Source organism: Petaurus breviceps, unplaced genomic scaffold (genome assembly GCF_028583685.1).
Source record: "Petaurus breviceps papuanus isolate PSGF00001 unplaced genomic scaffold, PetGlider_PUasm1.0 90750, whole genome shotgun sequence".
In the NCBI taxonomy this organism is placed as follows: Eukaryota; Metazoa; Chordata; class Mammalia; order Diprotodontia; family Petauridae; genus Petaurus; species Petaurus breviceps.
The window spans coordinates 13,039,231-13,060,528 of record NW_027187335.1 but is presented as its reverse complement, the minus strand read 5'-3'; the positions used below and the strand labels follow the sequence as shown (position 1 = coordinate 13,060,528).

Below are 21,298 nucleotides of genomic sequence, written 5' to 3'. Positions count from 1 at the left end.
TCCAGGACTTGTCCTATAGGAAAAACCTAATGATACTCTGATAGAATTTATGTTTGTGGAGAACTGAAGCTTTGGGGTCCCCCTGGTCCCTAAGGGCATGCTTCTAAGGTACAAGTACATTAGGCAGATTGCTGGGCCTTAGGCCCCTTTTATTCCTTCCACCACAGTCCCAGGCAAAGGAGGAAGGTTCTCCTCTCCCTGACCCACTCTTGGTAATCCCACAGGGATTCCACCTTTTAGGGCAACAGAGGACTCCAGTTAGCATCTCTGAGTCAACAAGCTTTATTAATTGGGAAGCCAGAGAGCAGAAGGCACGGGTTGGGGTTAGGGAAAGGGGCTACAGAAGGAAGTTGAAGGAGGGAGAGACGTAAGCAGGGTCCCAAGTGATGTCACTAAAAATCAGCTTTCCTCTTGCTTCTCACTCGGGTCACTGGGCCTCCCTTAGCGGGTGGAGTGGTGGACCTGCTCCCGGGAAGAGATGACCTTGCCATCCTGCACCTCTTCCACTATGGTGCGCACCTGGCGAGTGGTCACAGCTGCAGAAGAAGCCGAGAGACACAGACGTTTAGTAACATGGACCAAACCAGGTCAGAACCCACCTTCTTAGCTACAGTAGAGAGCAGATGACCAAAGCATGCTTACCCCTGAGACTGTGCTCCCACTTAGACTGGGAGAACCTGGCTGTCTCCTGTATGTTGCTCTAGTATGTGAACAAAGTTGTTCTCATGTTGTCTCCCCCATAAAAATGTGAGCTTTTCTTTACCCATGTTTGTATCCTGAGCTACCTTAGTTCCTGGTACACAATAAGCACTTAATAATTGTTTATTGACTGTTACTGTCTGACCCTTCCCACCCTGTTCCCCAGCCTGAAAAATCAACTCCTCAGCTTGACATTCAAGATTCTTCTACCAGCTTCTCCCAGATTCTTTTGTCCCTCTCTCCTCTCTTCTTTTAGCACAACTGATGCATTCTCCATCTCCAAACCAGATCACTCCCCTAGTTATCTGTTTACACTCAGTGTGGTCATTTCCCCCATATGGAATGACTGGTTAAGCCTAGGTCCCAAGTCAATGAATGATGGCTTAGAGGAGCATAGATTTAGAACTGGGGGGTGACCTCAGAAGTCATCTAGTCCAAGTTCTTCATTTTACAGATGAGGAAACTGAGGCCCAGATGACAGACTATAGAGCTCTTTCAGGACTTGTCCTGTAGGCAAGGCCTAATGACACTCTGATAGGATGTATGTTTGTGGAGAACTGAAGCTTTGGGGTCCCCCTGGTCCCTAAGGGCATGCTTCTAAGATGTAAGTACATTAGGCAGAATGCTGGGGCTTAGGCCCCCACTATTCCTTCCACCACAGTCCCAGGCAAAGGAGGAAGGTTCTCCTTCTCTCCCTGACCCACTCTTGGCGGTCCCACAGGGATTCCACCTTTTATTCTGCATCCCCTATGCTGATTCAGCCAAGTGTTCAACAAGCAGTAATACTCCTTAGGATAATGCTGCCTTTGGTTAGGGATGGTAGATGGGAATTGGACCCATTTTCATTAGTATAGGGAACTCCCAAGACAGGAAACTCCCTCTACCATCACAGATCAGCACTCATTCTGCACCTGGTTGCCTTGAAGAGTTGAGAAATCAAGTTGCTTACCCAGGATAGACAACCAGTATATATCAGAGGAGAGACTTGAACTCAGGTCCACCTGACTCCAAGGCTGACTTGTCATCTGCTTTGCCACACTGCCTCTCATTGCAGAATTGGTGCTCTTAAATTACCCTCGTCTATGTTTCCCCTGTCTTTCCAACTAAACTGCAAGCTCCTCCAAGGCAGGGGCTGCTATATTGCCCATACCCACCCACCAAATAGCCCAAGAGTCCCTTGAGAATGGGGATTTTGTCTCACATATTAGACTGAGAAGTCCCGAAGGGCCACACTCAGCATTCCCTGCTGTCCTTCCTTTAATCCCTGCACAGTATGCATCAGTAGGCCTCTGACTGTGGTTTCAGTGACAGTAAATGATGAATGACTAATGATTCCCCTATTTTCTCACCCTGCACTGTGGTTTTGTCATGATTTCTAATGCCACCTGGACATAACTGTAAAGACACCCCACTGAGCCCCCACAGATATGCCCAGTGCCCAAAGATCTTCCCTACCCTCCTTTCCATCTGTTACTGTACTTACGTTCTTTGGGTTTGTACTGAGACAGGCTGTGGGAGAATAGAAAGAGTATATTAGATGTGAGAACCTGGGATTTAGGCTTTTGAGACTCCTCAGAATCAAAGTAACCTGCTCCCCTTCCACATATACATAGTCCACTATTGCACAGGGGTCACAGGTAAGGAGGCAGAATGGGCAGCTTTCATGGAGACAAGCTGACAGATAGGGCCAAGTGAGGGACTTTTTTTCCTTTTTTTTTTTTTTTACTATTTTTTTTCACTATTTTTGACAAATACACCAGAAAATTCCCCTCTCCCTGTCACAGAGGCTTTTATTTTGCTATACGTCAAGGCTCAAAGTCTCTGATGGATGGGGCCTGCCCTCATCCTCAGACATGGCTTTCACCATCAGCCTCTCACCCACCAGCCTCACCCCCTCGGGTCCCCTCACTGCCGGGTCACTCACTGGGCATCCTCTCCCTCCAGCAGGCGGCGGTAGGTGGCGATCTCCTGCTCCAGGCGGGTCTTCACGTCCAGGAGGATCTTGTACTCCTGGTTCTGCTGTTCCATCTCACAGCGGAGCTGAGCCAGCTGCTCCTCAACGCTGCTGATGAGCCCCTGGATCTGGGACAGCTGGACGCAGTAGCGGCTCTCTGTCTCGGCCAGGCTGCCCTCCAAGGAGGCTTTCTGGAGGAGGAGAGAGGAACAGGAAGTCACCGATTTGTTCCCCATCCTTCCAGGCAGCTCAGAATTCATAGAATCATAGAATTTGGGCTGGAAGTGGGCATCAAGTCTAGCCTCCTCATTTTACAGATGAGGAAGCTGAGTGCCAGAGAGGTCCCACAGTTAGTATCTAGGTTGGGATTGGAACCCAGATCTATAGCACACTGCATCATGAAGGCACTCACAGCTAGTAAGTGTCCTGGTTCGGAGCCCATCCCTCTATTCACTGCACCACCTAGGTCTAGTCTATAAGCCAGGGCTAAGGGCACCTACCATGGGGCATCAAGCATGGGGCACCTACCATGCTGAGCTGGGACTGCAGCTCAATCTCCAGAGCTTGAACACTGCGGCGGAGCTCAGAGATCTCACTCTTGCCACTCTGCAGGAGCTCACTATTGGTGGCTACTTCTCGGTTCAGCTCTTCGGTCTAGAGAGGAGTAGGAGAAACAGATTTAGGAGGAGTCAGCATGAGCCCACTCACTAGAGTCTGAGTTCAGGGCCCCTGATTCACACCAACAAAGTTGATAACCCTCCATAAAACAGGCTAGACTCAGACCCAAAAGGTCGGGCTACCAGCAGAACATGTTAGGGCTCTTACATCCTCTCCCTCCCTAAAGAAAAACAATCAAGATAGACTCCCCTTTCTTAACCCATACAGGCCCCTGGAAAGAGCCCCAGCTTGGTACCCACCTTGCTGAAGAACCAGTCCTCAGCATCCTTGCGGTTCTTCTCTGCCATCTTCTCATACTGGTCACGCATCTCAGCCAGGGTTCTGCTCAGGTCCACACCAGGTGCTGCGTCCATCTCCACATTGATCTCTCCACCCACCTGTCCTCTAAGTGAATTCATCTCCTGTGGACAGTCATAGGGGACATCTGGAAAGGACCTTTCAAAGGCCATATGGTCCAACCCCTCATTTCACAAAGCCTAGAGAAAGCTACTATTTGCCCAATGTCACACAAGCAGTAAGTAGAAGATTAGAAATTTGAACCTAGATCCTTGGGTTCCAATTTCAACATTATTTCAGAGGATGATAATAATAATAATAATAATAGCATTTATATAACTCTCTAAGGTTTGAAAAGCATTTTCCGTATGTAATCTGAGCTGATCTTCACAATAACCTTGTGAGATAGATGCTATTATTATCCTCATTTAATATCTGAGGAAATTAAGGACAGAAGGTTAAGTGACTTAAATAGCTGGCAGGTTTTTGAAGTGGGAACTGAACTCAGTTCTTCCTGGATCCAAGTCCAGCTTTCTACCCACTATACCACTTAGTTGGTTGATTGAGAGATCAAGGGTCATTGGGTCCAATCCTCTCATTTGATATAGAGGAAATTGAGTCCCAAAAAGATTAAGTGACTTGCCCAGGGTCACACAGCTAGTAAATGTCTGAAGTGCTTTGAACCCAGGTTTTCTTACTTCCAAGGCCATCACTTTCCATCATTCTGTCATGCTAGGACCCTCAGCTCTGGAGCATCTCTATTCAATGACTCCTCAAGAAGGCCCCTCCTGGCTGCTTGGCCTTTAACTCTCAGCTCAGCTTCCAACTGCCCACACAGGAAGGGGCCTCCCAAGGTTTTTTTTTCCAGTTTTCTTAGGAGATTCAGGGCTCCTAGGTTTCACATGACCTTTCTTCTAGCCATTCCTTCTTTGTATTTCCCTTCATTCCCTTGGATGTCAGTTTGTGCTTTTTTTTTTTTTTGCCCTTGTTCCTCTGTCTCCTCTGAGGTATATCCAGTCTCCCCCCATCATCCTGGAAGATCTCTGAGGACAAGGACTTTGTCTCCTGCCCCCACTAGAATGGGAGCTCTCTAAGGACCAGATCTCCCTTCCTAACCTTTGCAAGGTTTGGCACACACTAGACCATCAGTCCTTGTTGACTGACAATATGACTAACACTGAACCCTGACTGTACATTTCCCAGCTTTCCAGGAAGTCTCCTCTGGCATCCCTAAGCCCATGGAAGTATAATCATATTCTCTCCCTTTCATATTCTCTTGGGCTCCCACTGTCCCTTCTTTAGACTCACCTCCTCATGGTTCTTCCTAAGGTAAGCCAGCTCCTCCTTCAGGTTCTCAATCTGCATCTCCAGGTCAGCCCTGGCTAGGGTCAACTCATCCAACACCCTGCGCAGGCCATTGATGTCAGCCTCCACACTGGTGCGCAGGGCCAGCTCTGTCTCATACCTGCAACAAGAACCAGGGAGGTCAGGAAGACATGCACATCTCTAGGAACCAACCCATTCCTAGTTCTTTATAGGAAACAAGGGCCCCAGTTAGGGTGGTTAATCTTACAGGATGATCACAGAAACTGAGGCAGAAATGATGTCACCTATACACTCAGGGTGACTGGGGGTAGGGGAAGAGGGGATGTCAAAGTACTAATCCTTACCCACCCTTCTGGCTTCTGTCTCTCTCTCTTCTTTCTTACAAGATAATAGGATTTAGAGGTAGGAGGGTTATTAGAGATTGCTGAGTCATTTTACAGATGGGGGAACTGAGACCCAGAGTGGTTTAACAGCTTGCCCAAGAATACACAAGTAATAAATAAACAAAGCAAGGATTCAGCCCCAGATTTTCTGACTCCACGTCCAATGGTCTTTTCTCTCTACAATGCCCCCTTCTCCTCATTCTACCTTTCTTTTCTTTCTCCCTCCCCTCAGCCCTTTTCCTCTACCTGAGCTCTTCTAGGCAGTTCCAGACAGCTCCCTGGGACTGTTATAACATAACATAACATAACATAACATTTTAACATAAAAGCTACTGGCCTAGATACTAAGGGGCAGAAAAGCAGCAAGTCCTCCACCCTCTAGGCCCTGGTTCAAAGACCCCACCAAGAACTCAGGAAAATGACCAGCCTCAGAAAACCGGAAGCAGTTTCTCATTGGCAATACTGGGCCAGTAGAACAGCTCAGCTGCTCCACTCCCTCTGAATGAACATGCCTGATTGTGAGGGACCAGGGAGGCCCCAGACCACCCTCCATCCAACATGCACATACGAGAGGGGAGGGGGAGACAGAGAGAGGGAGAGAGAGAGAGAGATTGAGAAATGGCAAGGTGCTCCCAAGGTCAGCCCACAACTCACTTGGTTCTGAAGTCATCAGCAGCCAGGCGGGCATTGTCAATCTGCAGAAGGATGTTGGCATTGTCCACAGTGGCTGTGAGGATCTGAGGGAGGTAGACACAGGGCAAGGGTGAGTTGGGGGAGGTAGCAGAAACAGACTGGATCCCAGATAACTAGATGGTCCTCTCCCCATAGACTATCCTTCACAGGCATCAGAGAAACAGACCGTCACCCCATATCCCCTCTGGCCTTAACTGCCATATTTGATGCTAGGTTTATGAGACAGGTTTTCCTACCCAGGGGATATTGGCACCTCCTCCACTCAGACCCTCCCTCCATAACTCCTCCTCCTCCATCCCACCAAGATAATTGCTCTGAGGTTGCTTCAGGGAGCAGACAGGAGCTGAGTAGGAGTTGAATAAGCCAAAACTCGCCCCCCTTCTCCCAACACAGCCCCCCACCCACCCATGCTCTGATCTATGTGGAGAGGAGGCTGCAGATTACCTGAGGGACCTGAACCAAGGACAGCAGACCCCAAAACTTGGTCTTGGGCATAGGGTGAATTAGAAATGTCAGAGCAGAAGAACTTAGAAATCAAGTGCCTTAGAAATTATAGGAGCATAGATAGATGTTAACAGGAAGACACCTTGGAGGTCATCTAATCCAACCCCTTCATTTTACAGAAGAGGAAACTGAGGCTCAGAAAAGTTAAGTGACTTGCCCAAAGGCAACCAGATAGTAAACTATTGAAGCTGGAATTCAAACGCAGGTCTTCAGACTCCAAATGCAATGCTCTTTCCATGACCTCATTCTGCCACTCTGGCCCAATCCCCTCAAGTACAGGAAAACCAAGGCCTGTGGAAAGTGCCCAAAGGAGTCACTGATGAAGACATCCCATTCAAACCTAGAGGAGCTTGGCAAATAAGTAGCCAGCATTTCAGCGATGCTTCAACCTGCAGATCCTCCCTTTGAGCTTTCCTCCTTTCAGGAACGTGCAGAAAAAAAAAAAAGAGCCTCTGGAAGAGGGAACCAAGGAAGGGATCCCTGAATTCTCCATACAAGGTATTGGAGATACCTACAAGGCACTAACTGAAGCCTTCAGTAGCCTTGGAGTCATTCCTAGCCTGAATCCTTCCTTAGATGGCAGAATCTACATCCTCTTAGCAGGTGCCTTGGCCCTCAACCAAGTTGTATCAGTACATCCCCAACTTTCTTCCTAGTCCCAAGAGATTTGGGAGGTCAGAACAGGACTAGGATGGTCCCAGGTGTTGATTTTACTCTTGCCAAGGAGAGGAGGCTATTTTTTTCCCATCGCTCCCAGCCTCAAGGAGAGACCTGAGTTGAGAACATCTCTAAGGCACAGAAAGTAAGCTGTTCCATCCCTCCCAAAGGACCAATCTCAATGTTCCAAGGGAATCCTACTTCCAAGGATTGTAGATTTCGACCTAGAAGGGAGCCCTTGGAGATCATCCATCCAACCCCGTCATTTTACAGATGAGGAAATGAAGGCACAGCAACATTAAGCCCAATGTCACACAGATGGTTAAGCATCTCATAGTGAGATCCAAACCCAGGAATTCTAGCTCCAAATCCAGCTCTCTTTCTACTGGACACTGCCTCTTTTTGCCCTCTCATCTAGAAAACTCTTGATGTCCTATTCAAACCCTTCTCTAGGTTCTGGCAATATGTAATATCAAACTGAGAGACTTGGATCTTCACCATTAACTAAACTGTGTGCCTCAGTTTCTCCTTTTATAAAAGAAGGGGGTAAGAGTAGATGTTCCTTCCAGTTCCTAGGATTTTATGAGACATATATGCATGTGTGTATATGTGTGTATGTGTGTTCTGAGGGTAGCAGGGTGGTACCTTGTTCTTCAGGTCCTCGATGGTCTGATGGTAGCCACTGTAGTCCTTGGCAGGCCCAGGTGCCTGCTTCTGGTACCAGTCCCGGATCTTCAGCTCCAGATCAGTGTTGGCCTCCTCCAGGGCACGTACCTTGTCCAGGTAGGAGGCCAGACGGTCATTGAGGTTCTGCATGGTGGCCTTCTCCCCACCAGCCAGGAGGCCATCCACACCACCGAAGCTGCTCCCATAGCTGCCCGCCATCCCACTACCAAAGCTGTAATTGCCAGAATAGCAGCTGCCTCCATACCCTCCCCCTAGGTTTCCTCCTGAGATCAGCCTAGAGGAGGAGACAGAGCCAAAGCTGCTGCCCGGGGCCCGGCAGGAGGCTCTGGAGGAGCCCCCGCCGAGGCCAGAGGAGCCCTTGATGGAGCTGGAGGTGGTGTACTGGCGAATGGTGGTGGTGGCCATGGTGAGGGAAAGAGAGAAAGCCCACTCTGTTTTCAGTCACACGAGGAGGAGCTGGGACTGAGAGGTGTGTGTCAGCGTGGTTGCTCTCCCCCTGCCTTTATACCCAGGCCAGTGGGCGTAGCGATAAAAGCCCTCGCCTTTTTTGTTTCCATTCTCCTCAGCTTTCATCACCGCTTGGCCTCCTGCCAGCGCCCAGGTGGCTCGCTTCCCCCCATTAGTATCCAGGGGTTTGCCTCATTTCTTCAGATTCTCCAACTGGGCGTTCGGTCGTGTGTGTGCGTGTATGCGTATGTGTGAGCGTTGCTCAGAGTATGTGTACCTCTCTGTGCTCAGATACCGTCACCTGTGATTCAGGCTGGACCAGGCCCTGGGGCTATGCTTTCCCACGACCTAATGAGGAAGAGAGAGGAGCTCCAGAGAAGTCATGAGTAGTGAGGGCCCTCCCAGGCATCAGCAGTGCAGGAGGAGGAAGGGAAGGAGGGAGGAAGCCCTGGCTGTGTCACTCCAGGCACTGGATCTCAGGTGACCTAGATTTGCCAGTGAGCAGCCCTAGGTTGGATTTGCCTTATAGGGAAGGAAGAGGAAACATTCAGCTACCAAAAAAAGCAGTCCTACAGTGTGAGCCAAGAGCAGGGAAGGCTTACCCAAGTTGGTCCAATCTATCTCCAAACTTCTCCTAACTCCAGCTGTGGCTAAACCAGAGGTTGAATATCTCAAGCACCATCCCTTCCCCTGCTTAAATCAGGCAGCACTGACAGGCCCCACCAGGTGACAACCTGAAAAAGGGTTGACCTTAAACAATCTCCCTACTAAGCCTGCCCCCCCCCACCACCCCCATCCCTTCAGAGCCATAGTTAGGACTAGGCTCACCTGGGGCAAAGGGAACCGGGTCTGGGAGGAGGGAAGAACATGGCAGGGGCACAGAAGACAGGACAACCACCCACAGAGGGGATGGACCAGCCCTCACCAGGGATCAGGAAGGAAAGGCAGGCCCCAGCTTGGGACCACAAGGCAAAGTGCCTGGACATGATGCCTACATGGAGGAAGCGCCTATTCCTGAGGAGAAACACCCCAGGGACAATATTCTATTCAGCATAGCACATCATGACTCGGATGCCACCATCTCCTAGGGCAGATCTCTGGTGGCTACATCACCATTCTGCCAGGATTCCACCCCAGGGTCCAAGTCTCTCCATCACCCATACCACTCTAATTCTTGAATTTTCAGAGAAGGTACCAAATCCATCCTTCATCATAGACTTAGCACAGACATCAATCAACCAACCAACATCTATTAATCTCCTACTCTATACCAGACACCATGCAAAGTACTGGGGACCCAAAAGCAAAAATGAAATAGTCTTTGCTCCGATCTGTATTCACACTAGGGTCCCAGTCCATACAGTAGGCCCATTCCCAATATGGATGGGCTAAGCCCACCTGGGTGCTAAAAAGAGAGTTTATTATATGTATTAGGGAAGAGGGAGAGAGGAGAAGCATTTCACCAGGATGGACAGAAAGGAGAGGGAAAGGATAAAAGGAAAGCTATAGTGAGAATTTCCTCCCTCATCTGCCCTGATCACACAAGGACCAAGCAGATTCTAGAAGCCCTGGTATGAGTGGTGAAGTCCCTAAACACTGAAGTTCCCCAACGTACTTGGAACTGAGTGGGGGGCAGGGTTGAGGTCTGGCCTTGACCCTGAAGACACTGAATCAGCTAGAAACTAAAGGAACATTTCAGCTAAGCCCCACCCTCCCTGAGAAGAAAAGGTTCTGAGATCATCTCCCCCTAATTTCACCATCAACCACCATATCTTTGCCAGGAGATCAGATGCTATTTCCTATAAATCAGGGTTTCCTAATCTTAAGTCTGTGTGCTTGAAACTTTTAATATTCTGATAACTGTGTTTCAATAGAATGGATTTCCTTTGTAAAAGTCTATATTCTATTTTTTTTTTCATTTAAAAACATTATTCCAAGAAGGAGCTCATGGGATTCATCAACCTGTCAAAGGGGTCCGTGACACAAAGAACCCTAAGACCCCCTGTTACAAACCTAGAAAGGAAGAAGAGTGAGGCTCCTTGGGCTCAGCTGAGCCCTCAAGTCCTTCCCTACCCCCTTCTTTAGGTTCCCAGGCCCAACCCTGGGTCCCAGGGTCCTGGGCAGGCAGGCTGGGCGGAATGTGGTCGTGTCTGGGGCTGCCAGCTGCTTTCCCATCTCTCCAGGCAGGCCCAGACAGTCCCCTATTCTCAGCCAGACGAGATTCCTCAGTGGCCCTGGGACTGCCAGAGAGGAAGAACAAACAGACCGCCCCCCACGCAGGCACACACACCCACACCCAGCCAGTGAGGAGGGAAAGAGCCAGTCAGTCCTACATAGCAATGCTGCCCTCTCTGAAAATGCCCTACAGCTCCTTCTCTTTGCTGAATCAGACACAGTTTGGAAAGTGGGAGAATGTGACTGCAATGATGGGGGTGGTATCTTCAAGGACTACCCCCTCTCTGTAGCAAGAGCCTCAGCCCCCATATTTTCGCGGAGGCCAGGAGCTTAAAGAGCCAGTGTTCTCCAGGGGTGCCTGGGCACCAGAGAGAGGTCACAGTTTACAGGTAGAGAGGTGGGGCTCCTCCCACCTCAGTGGCTGGTGGGGATTCAAGCTGACAGGTAAGCAACAGACACAGGTTTAGTTGGGTGTGTGGGTGACAAGTTGATACCCAAGCCAGACACCTATGAAAAGAAGCCATGACAAGAGATACAAACTTCCCCCGCCTCACCCCCCCACGCCTCTGATCTCATCTTCCTCTACCTTTAAATGAGGTGCAGGAGAGGGCAGAGGGTCCTCAGCTAATAACCAAACTAGACAATAACAAGGATCGAGCTGCAGAAAAGCTTTAATAGAGTATGAACTCAGTGGGGTGCCAGGGGAACAGGGCAGCAGGAAGCCAATACAGGAAAATGTTAGCTCAGAGACCAAGACACTGGCAGGGAGCCCCCTGTCACAGTGATGGAGGAAATACCCCCTTTTTCTGTTGCCCAGTAAGGTGCCTTCTGTAGGCTTAGTGGGTAGAGCGGTGGACCTGCTCCCTTGAAGAGACTACTTTCCCATCCTGGACCTCCTCCATGATGGTGCGTACTTGGCGGCTGGTCACTATAGCTGTAGGCAAGTAGGGGAGCAAAGGGGTGGGGGGTAAGGAGTGAAGAAAAGAAAGAAACAAAATGAGAAAGGTCCTGGCAGGGAATCCCTGTCTCTGCCCAACCCTGCCCCAGAAGCCAGCCCCACCCCCTTTTCATTTGTAAGGGTTCTCACCCCATCTGCTCTGCAAAGATCTCTAGACCACCCCAGCAGACCATCCCACCCTCTACCCACCTCCCCAATCAGAACTATTCCCTACCCCCTCACAGAAACACTCCCCTTCTTCTAACACAATGAATGCCAACCAGCTATCCATATGTACAAAGGGTCACGGCATCTGCTTACTATCTCGGCTGGACTGGGAGCCCAGAGCAGAGGAGTACTGTGAAGGCAAGCTGTAAGGATGAGAAGAGGGGACCAGTTAAAACTGTGACTCCAATCTGAGGGCCCAGAAAAGTCTTCTTAGGTACCATACTCTGATGCCCTTCTCAGCTCCAAGGTCCCCATCCTTCCCTGCTGTCCCTCCCACCTCCCTGATGTGGAGATGGATTCTGTGGCACATGGAAGGTAACAAGAAGAATCAGAAAAATCCATTCCCAAGGGGTGAAAATGAAGCCAACTCAGAATCAAGCACTACGTAATAGTAGCTGAGTGGTACATTAGGCAGAGCCCTGGGCCTACAGTCAGAAACACCCGAGTTCACACCTGACCTCAGGTGCTTCATAGCTATGTGTCACTAAGCCTCAGTTTCCTCATCTGTTAAATAGGAATAATAATACATCTACCTCAAGGGACTGTTGCAAAGATTAAATGAGATAGTTTTTGTAAAGCATTTTACAAATCTTAAAAGAGTTAAGTTAAAAAAATGTTAGTTATCACTACTGAGACTCATGGCCGCATACACATGGCTTCATCAAAGTGCTCAGTGTAAGCTGAGGTTTGTTATATTCAGGGGAAAAAAATAAAACCGGGGAGGGGGGAGGAGGGAAGAAAAGAGCCAGAGCCAGAATGAGAGAGGAGAAGAAGAGGAAGTAGGAGAAAAGAAAAGGAGAGAGAGAGAGAGAGAGAGCAGAAAGGACAAACTAGGAAAGGGAAGGGCAACCCCAAGTCCATGAAAGGTTGTAAGAGGAAAGAGCTAAGTAAGTTTTTCTCTATATCTGGGGAGACACCAAACACAATGAAATGGACTGATTTAAAGCAGGAAAGATTGTGGTTGGATGGTAAGAAGCACCTCTTCTCTAATGCAAGGGAAAGAAAGCCCAGGAAGAAGTGATCAAAGTGGGTCCTAGAGACTCCATTCCTAGAAATTGTCAGGAACAGGACAATGGGCCACCAGACCTAGATGTTTAAAATGACACCTGCTTAAAGCATTGGAACTGACCCAGAAGAACCTCCCAAGGTTCCTCTAAGACTAAAGAGTATAGGATCATAGATTTAGAGATAAAAAGGAGTCCAACCTCCTAACCTTTATATCTAGCCTGTGACCTTATAACAGAGTAACATATGATACCTCTATGACTTTGAATAAGACACTTAACTACCTTGGGTCTTATTTTCCTCATTTGTAAAATGAAGGGGCATATGATCCTTTAAGAGTCCTTTACATTTTAATATCCTGTTAGACTGTGGGCAGCATATCATAGTGTATAGAGAGTGCCAGTCTTGAGGTCAAGAAAACCTGGGTTCAAGTCATACCCCTGACACATACTATCTGTGATCATGGGCAAATTACTAAGCTTCCCAATGCCTCCCTCCTCCACCCCAGGAAACTCCTGAAGACTATTTGTTAGACATGTCACCAGTTTGTATTGGTAGAGAGTTTCCACACCAGGAGTTCTTCACACAGGCTGAAACCTACCAATGATGCTACAGCCTTTTAAATTGCAGATGGCCTGACCAGACATTAATAAAGATCAGGATGCAGAGAAGGTTTCACAGAGAATGAACCCAGTGTGATCCCAGGGAAATGGTGCGGTAGGGAGCCAATATAGGAAACTGTTAGCTCTGAGACTAAGATCCTGGCAGGTGATAAAGGGAAAATGTCCCCTTCAGGAAGCGTTTCCTTGTTCCCCCCCCCCACCAGTTTGTAAAGAAGTTCTTCCATCTCAGACCTCACGTAATACTTTGCTCTTTACGTTTCTAGTGGGTTGATATATTTTTGTTTAAATTGTTCAATTCATTTCAGTCATGTCTGAGTCTTCATGACCTCATTGGGGATTTTCTTGGCAAAGATACTGGAGTGGTTTGCCACTTCGTCTCATTTTACAGAGGAGAAAACTGAGGCAAACAGGGTTAAATACATAGGGACAAATAAAAGAGGGACAAATAAATATATATCCAAAGACAAAGCAAATTAATCACATGCATACCCCCAAGAACCTACATACCCAATTCTACCATCCCTATCACTGGGAGCCAGGGTTTCTGAAGTAAGATTTTGTTAGATCAGTTGAAGAGCAACCCCAGGGTCAGTATAAACCAATAGTCTTCTTCCATTTGGCACCATTTCTCTAGGCACACAAAGCCAGAGACCTGTTCTTCCATCCATCAGTACATCCACCATCAGTGACTGGAAAGGACCTCCTCTCACCTTGCCTACAATCCAGCCTGCTCCAGACAGCTAGCCCAGCTCTCCCATTCTCTCACAGAGCCACCTGCCCTCCCCACTGAGAGCAGAGTGGCCACTCACTGGGCATCCTCTCCCTCCAGCAGGCGACGGTAGGTAGCAATCTCCTGCTCCAGACGTGTCTTCACATCCAAGAGGATCTTATACTCCTGGTTCTGACGCTCCATGTCACAGCGGAGCTCACCCAGCTGCTGCTCAATGCTGCTAATCAATCCTTGGAGTTGGGCCAGCTGGGCCCCATAGCGAGCTTCTGTCTCTGCCAGGGTACCCTCCAGGGAAGCTTTCTGCCAGGGGGAGTATAGAAGCTGGGTGGTCAATGAAGCCTAGGACACTTTGCTCATTGACCCAGCAGCCAGCATGTGGACAAACAGCTCAGAGGTCACAGGACAAGAATATAGAACTACAGAGGGCTAGAGGGGGCCTCAAAGACCAATCTTGTCCAACCACCCCATTTTACAGATAAGGAAACTGAGACCCATAAAGGAGAAGTGATTGCCTGAGGTTATGCAGTAGAAAAAGCAGAAGCAAGGGTTTCTATCCAAGTCCTCTGATGATAAACTTTTGCCATGATCCCAGGCTGGCCTTGGAAGGAGAGGGAGTGGGGACCAAAGAGCAAAGAGGACAATACTTACCATGCTGAGCTGGGACTGCAGCTCAATCTCCAGGTTCTGGACGGTGCGTCTCAGCTCTGTGATCTCTGTCTTGCTGCTCTGAAGGGCTTCCGTGTTGGTGGCCACTTCACGGTTCAACTCCTCCGTCTAAAATGAAATGTCCCCTTGGCTTAGGTTACCCCCAGTGGGGGACAGGCTGGAGGTGGAGGGGCAGGGGACAAGACTTTGACCTCTCCCCAGACCACCTTAGAAAACTCCTGATCTCCAGGTTTTCCTACCCCCTTTAGAGAGAACTGTGCATCCAGATAAATAACAAATCTCCTGCTACTTTTGTTGTTTTCAGTCCTGTCTGACTCTTCATGACCCCATTTGGGGTTTTCTTGGCAAATACTAGAGTGGATTGCCATTTCCTTCTCCAGCTCATTTGACAGATAGGAAACTGAGGCAAGTTAAGTGCCTTGCCCAGGGTCACAGTTAGTAAATGTCAGAGACCAGATTTGAACTTAGAAAGATAAGTTTTCCTGACTCCAGTTTCAGCCCTCTATCCACTGCACCACCTAGCTGTCTATACCTGGGTCTTAAGGAGGTACAAAGTTTAGATAAAATACAATCTCTACTTTTGTGGAGAGTAAAGGAGAGTAGATATTATCATCATCATAGTTGACACTTATACCAAGAACTATGTTAATTAGTTTACTATTATTATTATTTTACTTGATCCTCACAACAACTCTGAAAGGTAGAGGAAACTGAGGCAAACAGAGATTAAGAAACTTGTCCAGAGTCACACAAGTAGTACGTGTCTGAGACCAGATTTGAACTCGGGTCTTCCTGACTCCAGGGCCAGGCACTGTATCCATTGCACCACCTAGACATAACCATATTATGTAAACAAAAATGCATAAGCATACTAGAAATGTACAGAACAAAGTAATGAGAGAGTATCCTTATCAACCAAAAGGATCAGGGAAGACTTCCTGGAGGAGGCATTTGAATTTGGAGAATGGGTGGATATTCAACATTCATGACACTTTGCTCACAGTTACCTTATACTCCTGAAAATCCCGACTTGTGTGGTTATTTGAGTGAACATCATCCCCTTCATTAGAAAATTTTAGGGCAGGGATAGTTTCTCTTTCATCTTTGCATCTCTCAGCCTTTCGTAAGTGTTAGGTATTCAACAAGTATTTGTGGAACAAATGGATGGATGGATGGACGGACGGACGGATGGATGGATGGACGGATGGATGGATGGATGGATGGGTGAATGAATGAATGAATGAATGAATGAATGAATGACACACCTTGGTGAAAAACCAGTCCTCAGCATCCTTGCGGTTCTTCTCAGCCATCTTCTCATATTGATCTCGCATCTCAGATAAGATGCGGCTCAAGTCCACCCCAGGGGCTGCATCCATCTCCACGTTGACATCTCCACCAACCTGGCCACGAAGGGCATTCATTTCCTGGCAGGGAGAAGAATAGGAGAAATCACATCACTAGACACAGGTCAAAGAGATACTGCTTCCTCAGCACTATCCAGAGCCGGGGACATTTACTGGCAATGCCCTCCTAGCCCATCCCCGCTCCCTTAGTTCCAAGACCGATTCTTGCTCCATCCCATTTCAGGTCAAGTACTCAAGGAACACCAACTCATTTCCATTTTAGCAGGAGCCAAGCACCACCAGGATGTTAATCTGCCCAGGGACAGGGGTGGTGGGGGAGGTATATAATGAGCTTCAAAGCAAAAGTGTAAATGCTTTGGGGGTTATCTGCCATTAATGCTTAACCATTACCAGAGGGCTAAATGTATTAGCATAAATGTTACCTGGCAGAGAGCAAGGTCAGAAGGGAACTGCACCAAGACACCAGGTATCAACTGGAGTGGAGGTAGGGACTTTTGATGAGGGAAGTGGGAAATAGAGATGGTAGAGGATTAGGGAAGGTTGGGGGTTGGTCTGCTGCCCAGGGAACAAAAGTCTGCCTTGCAGTTCTTGGCACAGTGAAGGGAAGATATGAGCACACCAAGCACAGGTACAAATGTCACAACTTTTCTGAGGTCTAGCCTTACCTATTTTTCATACTAATTATGCCAATGTCTTGTGGCTCTAAGGGATAGACTTAGGGGAGTAATTGAGGCATCTCCCTTATGGGGGACAGGGAAGATTCACTGCTACCACCAATGGTTAAGTGGGAGGTAATGGGGCTAGGATCCAAACTTGAACACTCGGGGGAGGCCAGGGCATAGGATGAAGAATCCAGGACTATTCATAGTAATACTCTGGAGTTCCTTCTCTGACTGAATTATACATAAGTAACAAGGAATGGAAAGACTGAGAAGGCCCTGGAGGATCACCCCCACCCCACCAAGGAATCATCCCACCCAGGCTTTCCAGTTCTTCCAAGAGTCCTCCACCTTCCATGGACCACTATTTGGGCATCCCTGCCCCACCCCAATTTGTCTTCCTCCCTCCCCATGTCACCTCCTCATGGTTCTTCTTGAGGTAAGCCAACTCCTCCTTCAGGTTCTCAATCTGCATCTCCAGGTCAGCCCTGGCCAGGGTCAACTCGTCCAGCACTCTGCGCAGCCCATTGATGTCAGCCTCCACACTCATACGCAGGTTCAGCTCAGTCTCATACCTGGGAGAGTTCAAGAAGGTGAGCCCTCTAACACTATGGACTCAGAGCATTATAGAATCTAGAGAAGAAAGAGGTTTTGAGGTAGTCTTTTCCCTTCATTTTACAGATAAGGTCACTGAGGAACCCATCAGGTTCATAGATCTCTGTGACTTGTCCTCCAGCAAGAAGACTCCCCTCTCCTTTTGCCCTCACCCTGTCAACAGAATCCTAACTCACTTGGTTCGGAAGTCATCTGCAGCCAGACGGGCATTGTCGATCTGCAGGACCAAGCTGGCATTGTCAATGGTGGCGGCCAGGATCTGGGGAGGAGACAGGCATGGAGCTGGGGGATGAGCGGGCAGACTAGGGCAGCCCTTCTGCGGCTTCTCAGTCCACTGGGGTGACCCCTCACCATCTCCCAAGATTTTTCCTTGGTGGAACAAGTCTCAATTGACAGTATTCCACCTGTGACTTTCTGGCCATCCAAGTTTTTGGAGGAAGTATAAGAGGAAGGAAGAATTCTAGATTCCAGTCTGGGCTTTTCAGAATCAAACCACTTTACCTTTCACAGACCCATCTATAAAATGATGACCTTAGATTCCTTCCCATTCTGCATCGCTGAAACAAAACAGTACAATGGAAGGAGCACTGGCTCCAGAATAAGACCCCCCTGAGTCATTTAACCTTCTCTCAGCCTCAGTTTCCTCATCTGTAAAATGGGGGAAATAATAGCACTGACCTCCTGGGGCTGTTGTGAGGGTCTACCTAGAATATACATGATGTGCTCTGCAAATATTAAAGTACTATATAAATGCTAGCTATTATTATTATTATTATCATCATCATTATTCAATTTTAATTATTTACTCAGACTGTGTCAGGGGTCCCTTTCTGCTCTAGGGCTATGGCCATCCTATAGGGATGAACTCTGTGTTTCAGTCTCCCTGTACATCCTGTACAGCCTGAGGAATCTCACCCTCCCCCAATCTCCTCCCCAGTGATACTAAGTGAAATGAGTTAACAGATACAAGAGCCCCTGGAAGAATCCAGTGCTACACAAAGAAGGGATTTTTTTTATCGTTGTTGTTGTTGTTACATGTCTGTTATTTGGTGGAATGAGGCCAAGGATCTGGAAGCTCCCCCCACATGCACACACCTGAAACAGGGACCTCTTTTGCTCAGACTTAGACTCTAGACATCTGGGGATCCCCTTGAGGTTTCCCCCTTGAATAGACTAATTAACTTATCTGATCTGGCATCTTGGGCCCTCTCCATTTCCAGAAGGGAGTTTCTCAGCCCTGCTACTGAGTGGGGAGAGCAGAGCCAAGACCCTCAGCAGGGTGAATGGGAGAGCCAGGTTAGGGCTTTTTTGGCACAAGAAATGCAGCAAATCCAGCCAAAAGTTACCATTCTGTCCTCTCCTCCCCAGTCAAAGTTCAGCTCCAAAATGACTTTCAGAAAGCCTTCCTTGATTTGCCAACTCTGCAGTTTCCTTTGCCACCATAGGTCCATTTGCCCTCATATATTATGTTACTGGTCTGTGCTTCTGGACCACAAGAGAAGGGACCTGTACCCATGTCTAGGCACTGTATCCTGTCTGCCCATCAGACTGAGAGCTTCCTGAGGGGTGACACTGAGGCTCCCCTAGATAAGCAGGGCCTCCCCCATCAGACTCTGCAGTATCTCCTACTGTTGGGATAAGCAGCCCATACACACCCCAGAGACAGAGGAAACACTTTTTAAAAACCAGGTACCAACAAGTGCAAGAGAATGAAATAATACATGGGCATGTAGGTGCTGAAAAAAAAAAACAGAATAAAGGAGGGATCAGTAAAGGGTGTGGTTAAGCCAAGCAGGCTCCCTGGAGTGGGGAGGAGGAAGGATTAACTCTAAGACTAGCAAATGGGCCCTTCAAAAAGGCAGGAATGAGAAGGACATGCTGGGGGAGAGGACAAAGGATAGGAAACGCAAGTCCTGATGGGGGCCAGAGAGTAGCTGGGGGCTCCCCAAGGTCATGCAGTGGTATGTGCCTTCCCCTTGGTCCTCTCCCTCCTACCTTGTTCCTCAGGTCCTCAATGGTCTTGAAGTAAGGGCTGTAGTCACGGGCAGGCCCTGGGCCCTGCTTCTTGTACCAATCCCGGATCTTCAGCTCCAGGTCAGTGTTGGCCTCCTCCAGGGCACGCACCTTGTCCAGGTAGTTGGCCAGACGGTCATTGAGATTCTGCATGGTCTCCTTCTCGCTCCCTCCCAGCAGGGCATCCCCTACACCATAGCTGGTGCCAAAACCCCCTCCCAGGCTGAAGCTATAGCCACCACCATAGCCACCCCCCAAGCTGGAGGTGAAGCGGGATGAGGTGACCGACATGTTCCCACAGCTGCCGGCCCCCAGGAGGCTTGGAGCAAGGCAGGCCCCCCCAACCCGGACTGAAGACATGCGGGAGGAACCGGCACCCAGTCCACAGAGGCCTTTCATGGAGCCAGAAGTGGAGTATTGTCTGACGGTGGTAGTGGTAGCCATGTTGACAACTCAGTGTCCAGTTCAACTCAGTGGGACTCTGGACAGCAGGACCCCAGGGCAGCCCCTTTATACTCAGGCCAGGGGTGGGGCCCAGGCTTTCTCTCACTCTTGAAGTCAGAGCCAAAATCTCAACAGTATAATTTGTCTCCTCACTCATTCCTGCATGGAGCCCCAGGGCTCCCACAAGGACAAGCAATTTCTGACCCCCCTGGAAGGACATCCTTCTCTCCCTCCCCAGCTGCCTCAGGTCAGAGGCATAACAGAGCTTTTTTTTAATTGTCTCCTCCAGAGACAAAGGAGGGCATGATCATCCTGGCTGACTAGCCCTGGGCAGCAAGAAAACAAGCCGGAGGAGCAGTTTCCTGGAACTCACAGCCTTCAATTAAACTAGGGATGAGCTCAGGGAACTGGTGTGATCTGGAGGGGAAAATAGCTCTGGTGATGGAGGAGGGAGGAGGCTTCACCACCTTCCCCCAGCTCCAACTATGACATAGGTACTTTCCACCCAGAACCAGCTGGGCACCCTGCCCCATGTTGCTAAGCCACTGGTCACTCCTTTCACTCCCATTCTTCCCAAACTGCAAGACACCTCCTCTGGACTTCAGGCAAAGGCCCCACAGGCTCCCTCTAAAGGAGCCTGACCCCACCTACTCAGTTGGATAGGGAGATGGGGGAAACACATATAGGAAACAGATTTATTTTATTTATTTTTTATTTTTTTCTCTCTTTTCTTATTTTTTAGTTTACATCATTCATTTCCACAAGATTTTGAGTTACAAATTTTCTCCCCATTTTCCCCCTATCCACCACCCCAAAACAGCGATCCCACTGAATATCCCCTCCCCCAATCTGCTCTCTCCCACATCTTCCTCCATCCCCCCTCCGACTTTCCAGTAGAGTATGGTGGATCTCTTTGCCCCAGTGCCTGTATATCTTATTTCCCAGTTACATGTAAAATAATAATAATAATTTAATACATATATTTAAACATTTGATTTTAAAACTGAATTCCAGATTCTTTTCCTTCCTCCCTTGTCACCCTTACTGGGAAGATAAGCAATTCAATATAGGTTGTACATGTGTAGCTATGCAAAACATTTCCATAGTGGATATATTGTGAACGACTGACTATATTTCCCTCCGTAGGAAACAGATTTAAGAACATTTACACAGCTACATAAAATAAACCAAGGTATAAAGGGTGGAATGCTGAAGACCTGAGTTCAAATACTGCCTTTGATAAATGTATGACCCTGGGCAATAGCTTAATTTCTCTGAACCTTATTTTCCTCATCTATAAAAGAAGTGGAGTTGAATTTAATGTTCCCTTCCAGCTGTAATCTTTCATCCTGTAAATATGGCAGAAGCTGAGTCCACTGGTGCTGGGGAGACACAGAGAAAAGTAAGGACAGAACAAGTTCCCAAGGACAAGGCCCCTGGTAGGATTCAAATTCATCCCCAGCCTCTGGAAAATGAAAGACAAAATTTGAATTCAAGTTCATCAGGGAAAGCTTCCCAAGGGAGAGTCTGGG

The 21,298-nt window shown here is 48.4% G+C and overlaps 2 protein-coding genes across 4 annotated transcripts; both read right to left on the bottom strand.

Annotated features, from left to right (window-relative positions):
- Window positions 1–266: 266 nt before the first annotated feature.
- Window positions 267–8,360, bottom strand: LOC138146001 (keratin, type I cytoskeletal 17). 2 transcript variants are annotated; one of them, XM_069067720.1, is made up of 8 exons: window positions 7,816–8,360; window positions 5,971–6,053; window positions 4,916–5,072; window positions 3,571–3,732; window positions 3,182–3,307; window positions 2,624–2,844; window positions 2,183–2,208; window positions 267–536 (listed from the first exon to the last, which is right to left on the bottom strand). In XM_069067720.1, exons 1-8 carry the CDS (start codon window positions 8,260–8,262, stop codon window positions 442–444), a joined length of 1,317 nt encoding a protein of 438 aa, XP_068923821.1. In that variant the 5' UTR covers window positions 8,263–8,360; the 3' UTR covers window positions 267–441. The 2 variants fall into 2 exon arrangements, with proteins under 2 accessions (XP_068923821.1, XP_068923822.1); XM_069067721.1 differs by lacking the exon at window positions 2,183–2,208.
- A 2,250-nt stretch (window positions 8,361–10,610) lies between these two features.
- Window positions 10,611–20,200, bottom strand: LOC138146000 (keratin, type I cytoskeletal 42-like). 2 transcript variants are annotated; one of them, XM_069067719.1, is made up of 8 exons: window positions 19,305–20,200; window positions 17,486–17,568; window positions 17,113–17,269; window positions 15,934–16,095; window positions 14,651–14,776; window positions 14,082–14,302; window positions 11,738–11,787; window positions 10,611–11,413 (listed from the first exon to the last, which is right to left on the bottom strand). In XM_069067719.1, the coding sequence occupies exons 1-8, from the start codon at window positions 19,764–19,766 to the stop codon at window positions 11,316–11,318; spliced, it is 1,359 nt and encodes a 452-aa protein (XP_068923820.1). In that variant the 5' UTR covers window positions 19,767–20,200; the 3' UTR covers window positions 10,611–11,315. The 2 variants fall into 2 exon arrangements, 1 of the variants encoding a protein (XP_068923820.1); XR_011164359.1 differs by having other exon boundaries at window positions 11,365–11,413; window positions 13,983–14,302.
- Window positions 20,201–21,298: the final 1,098 nt, after the last annotated feature.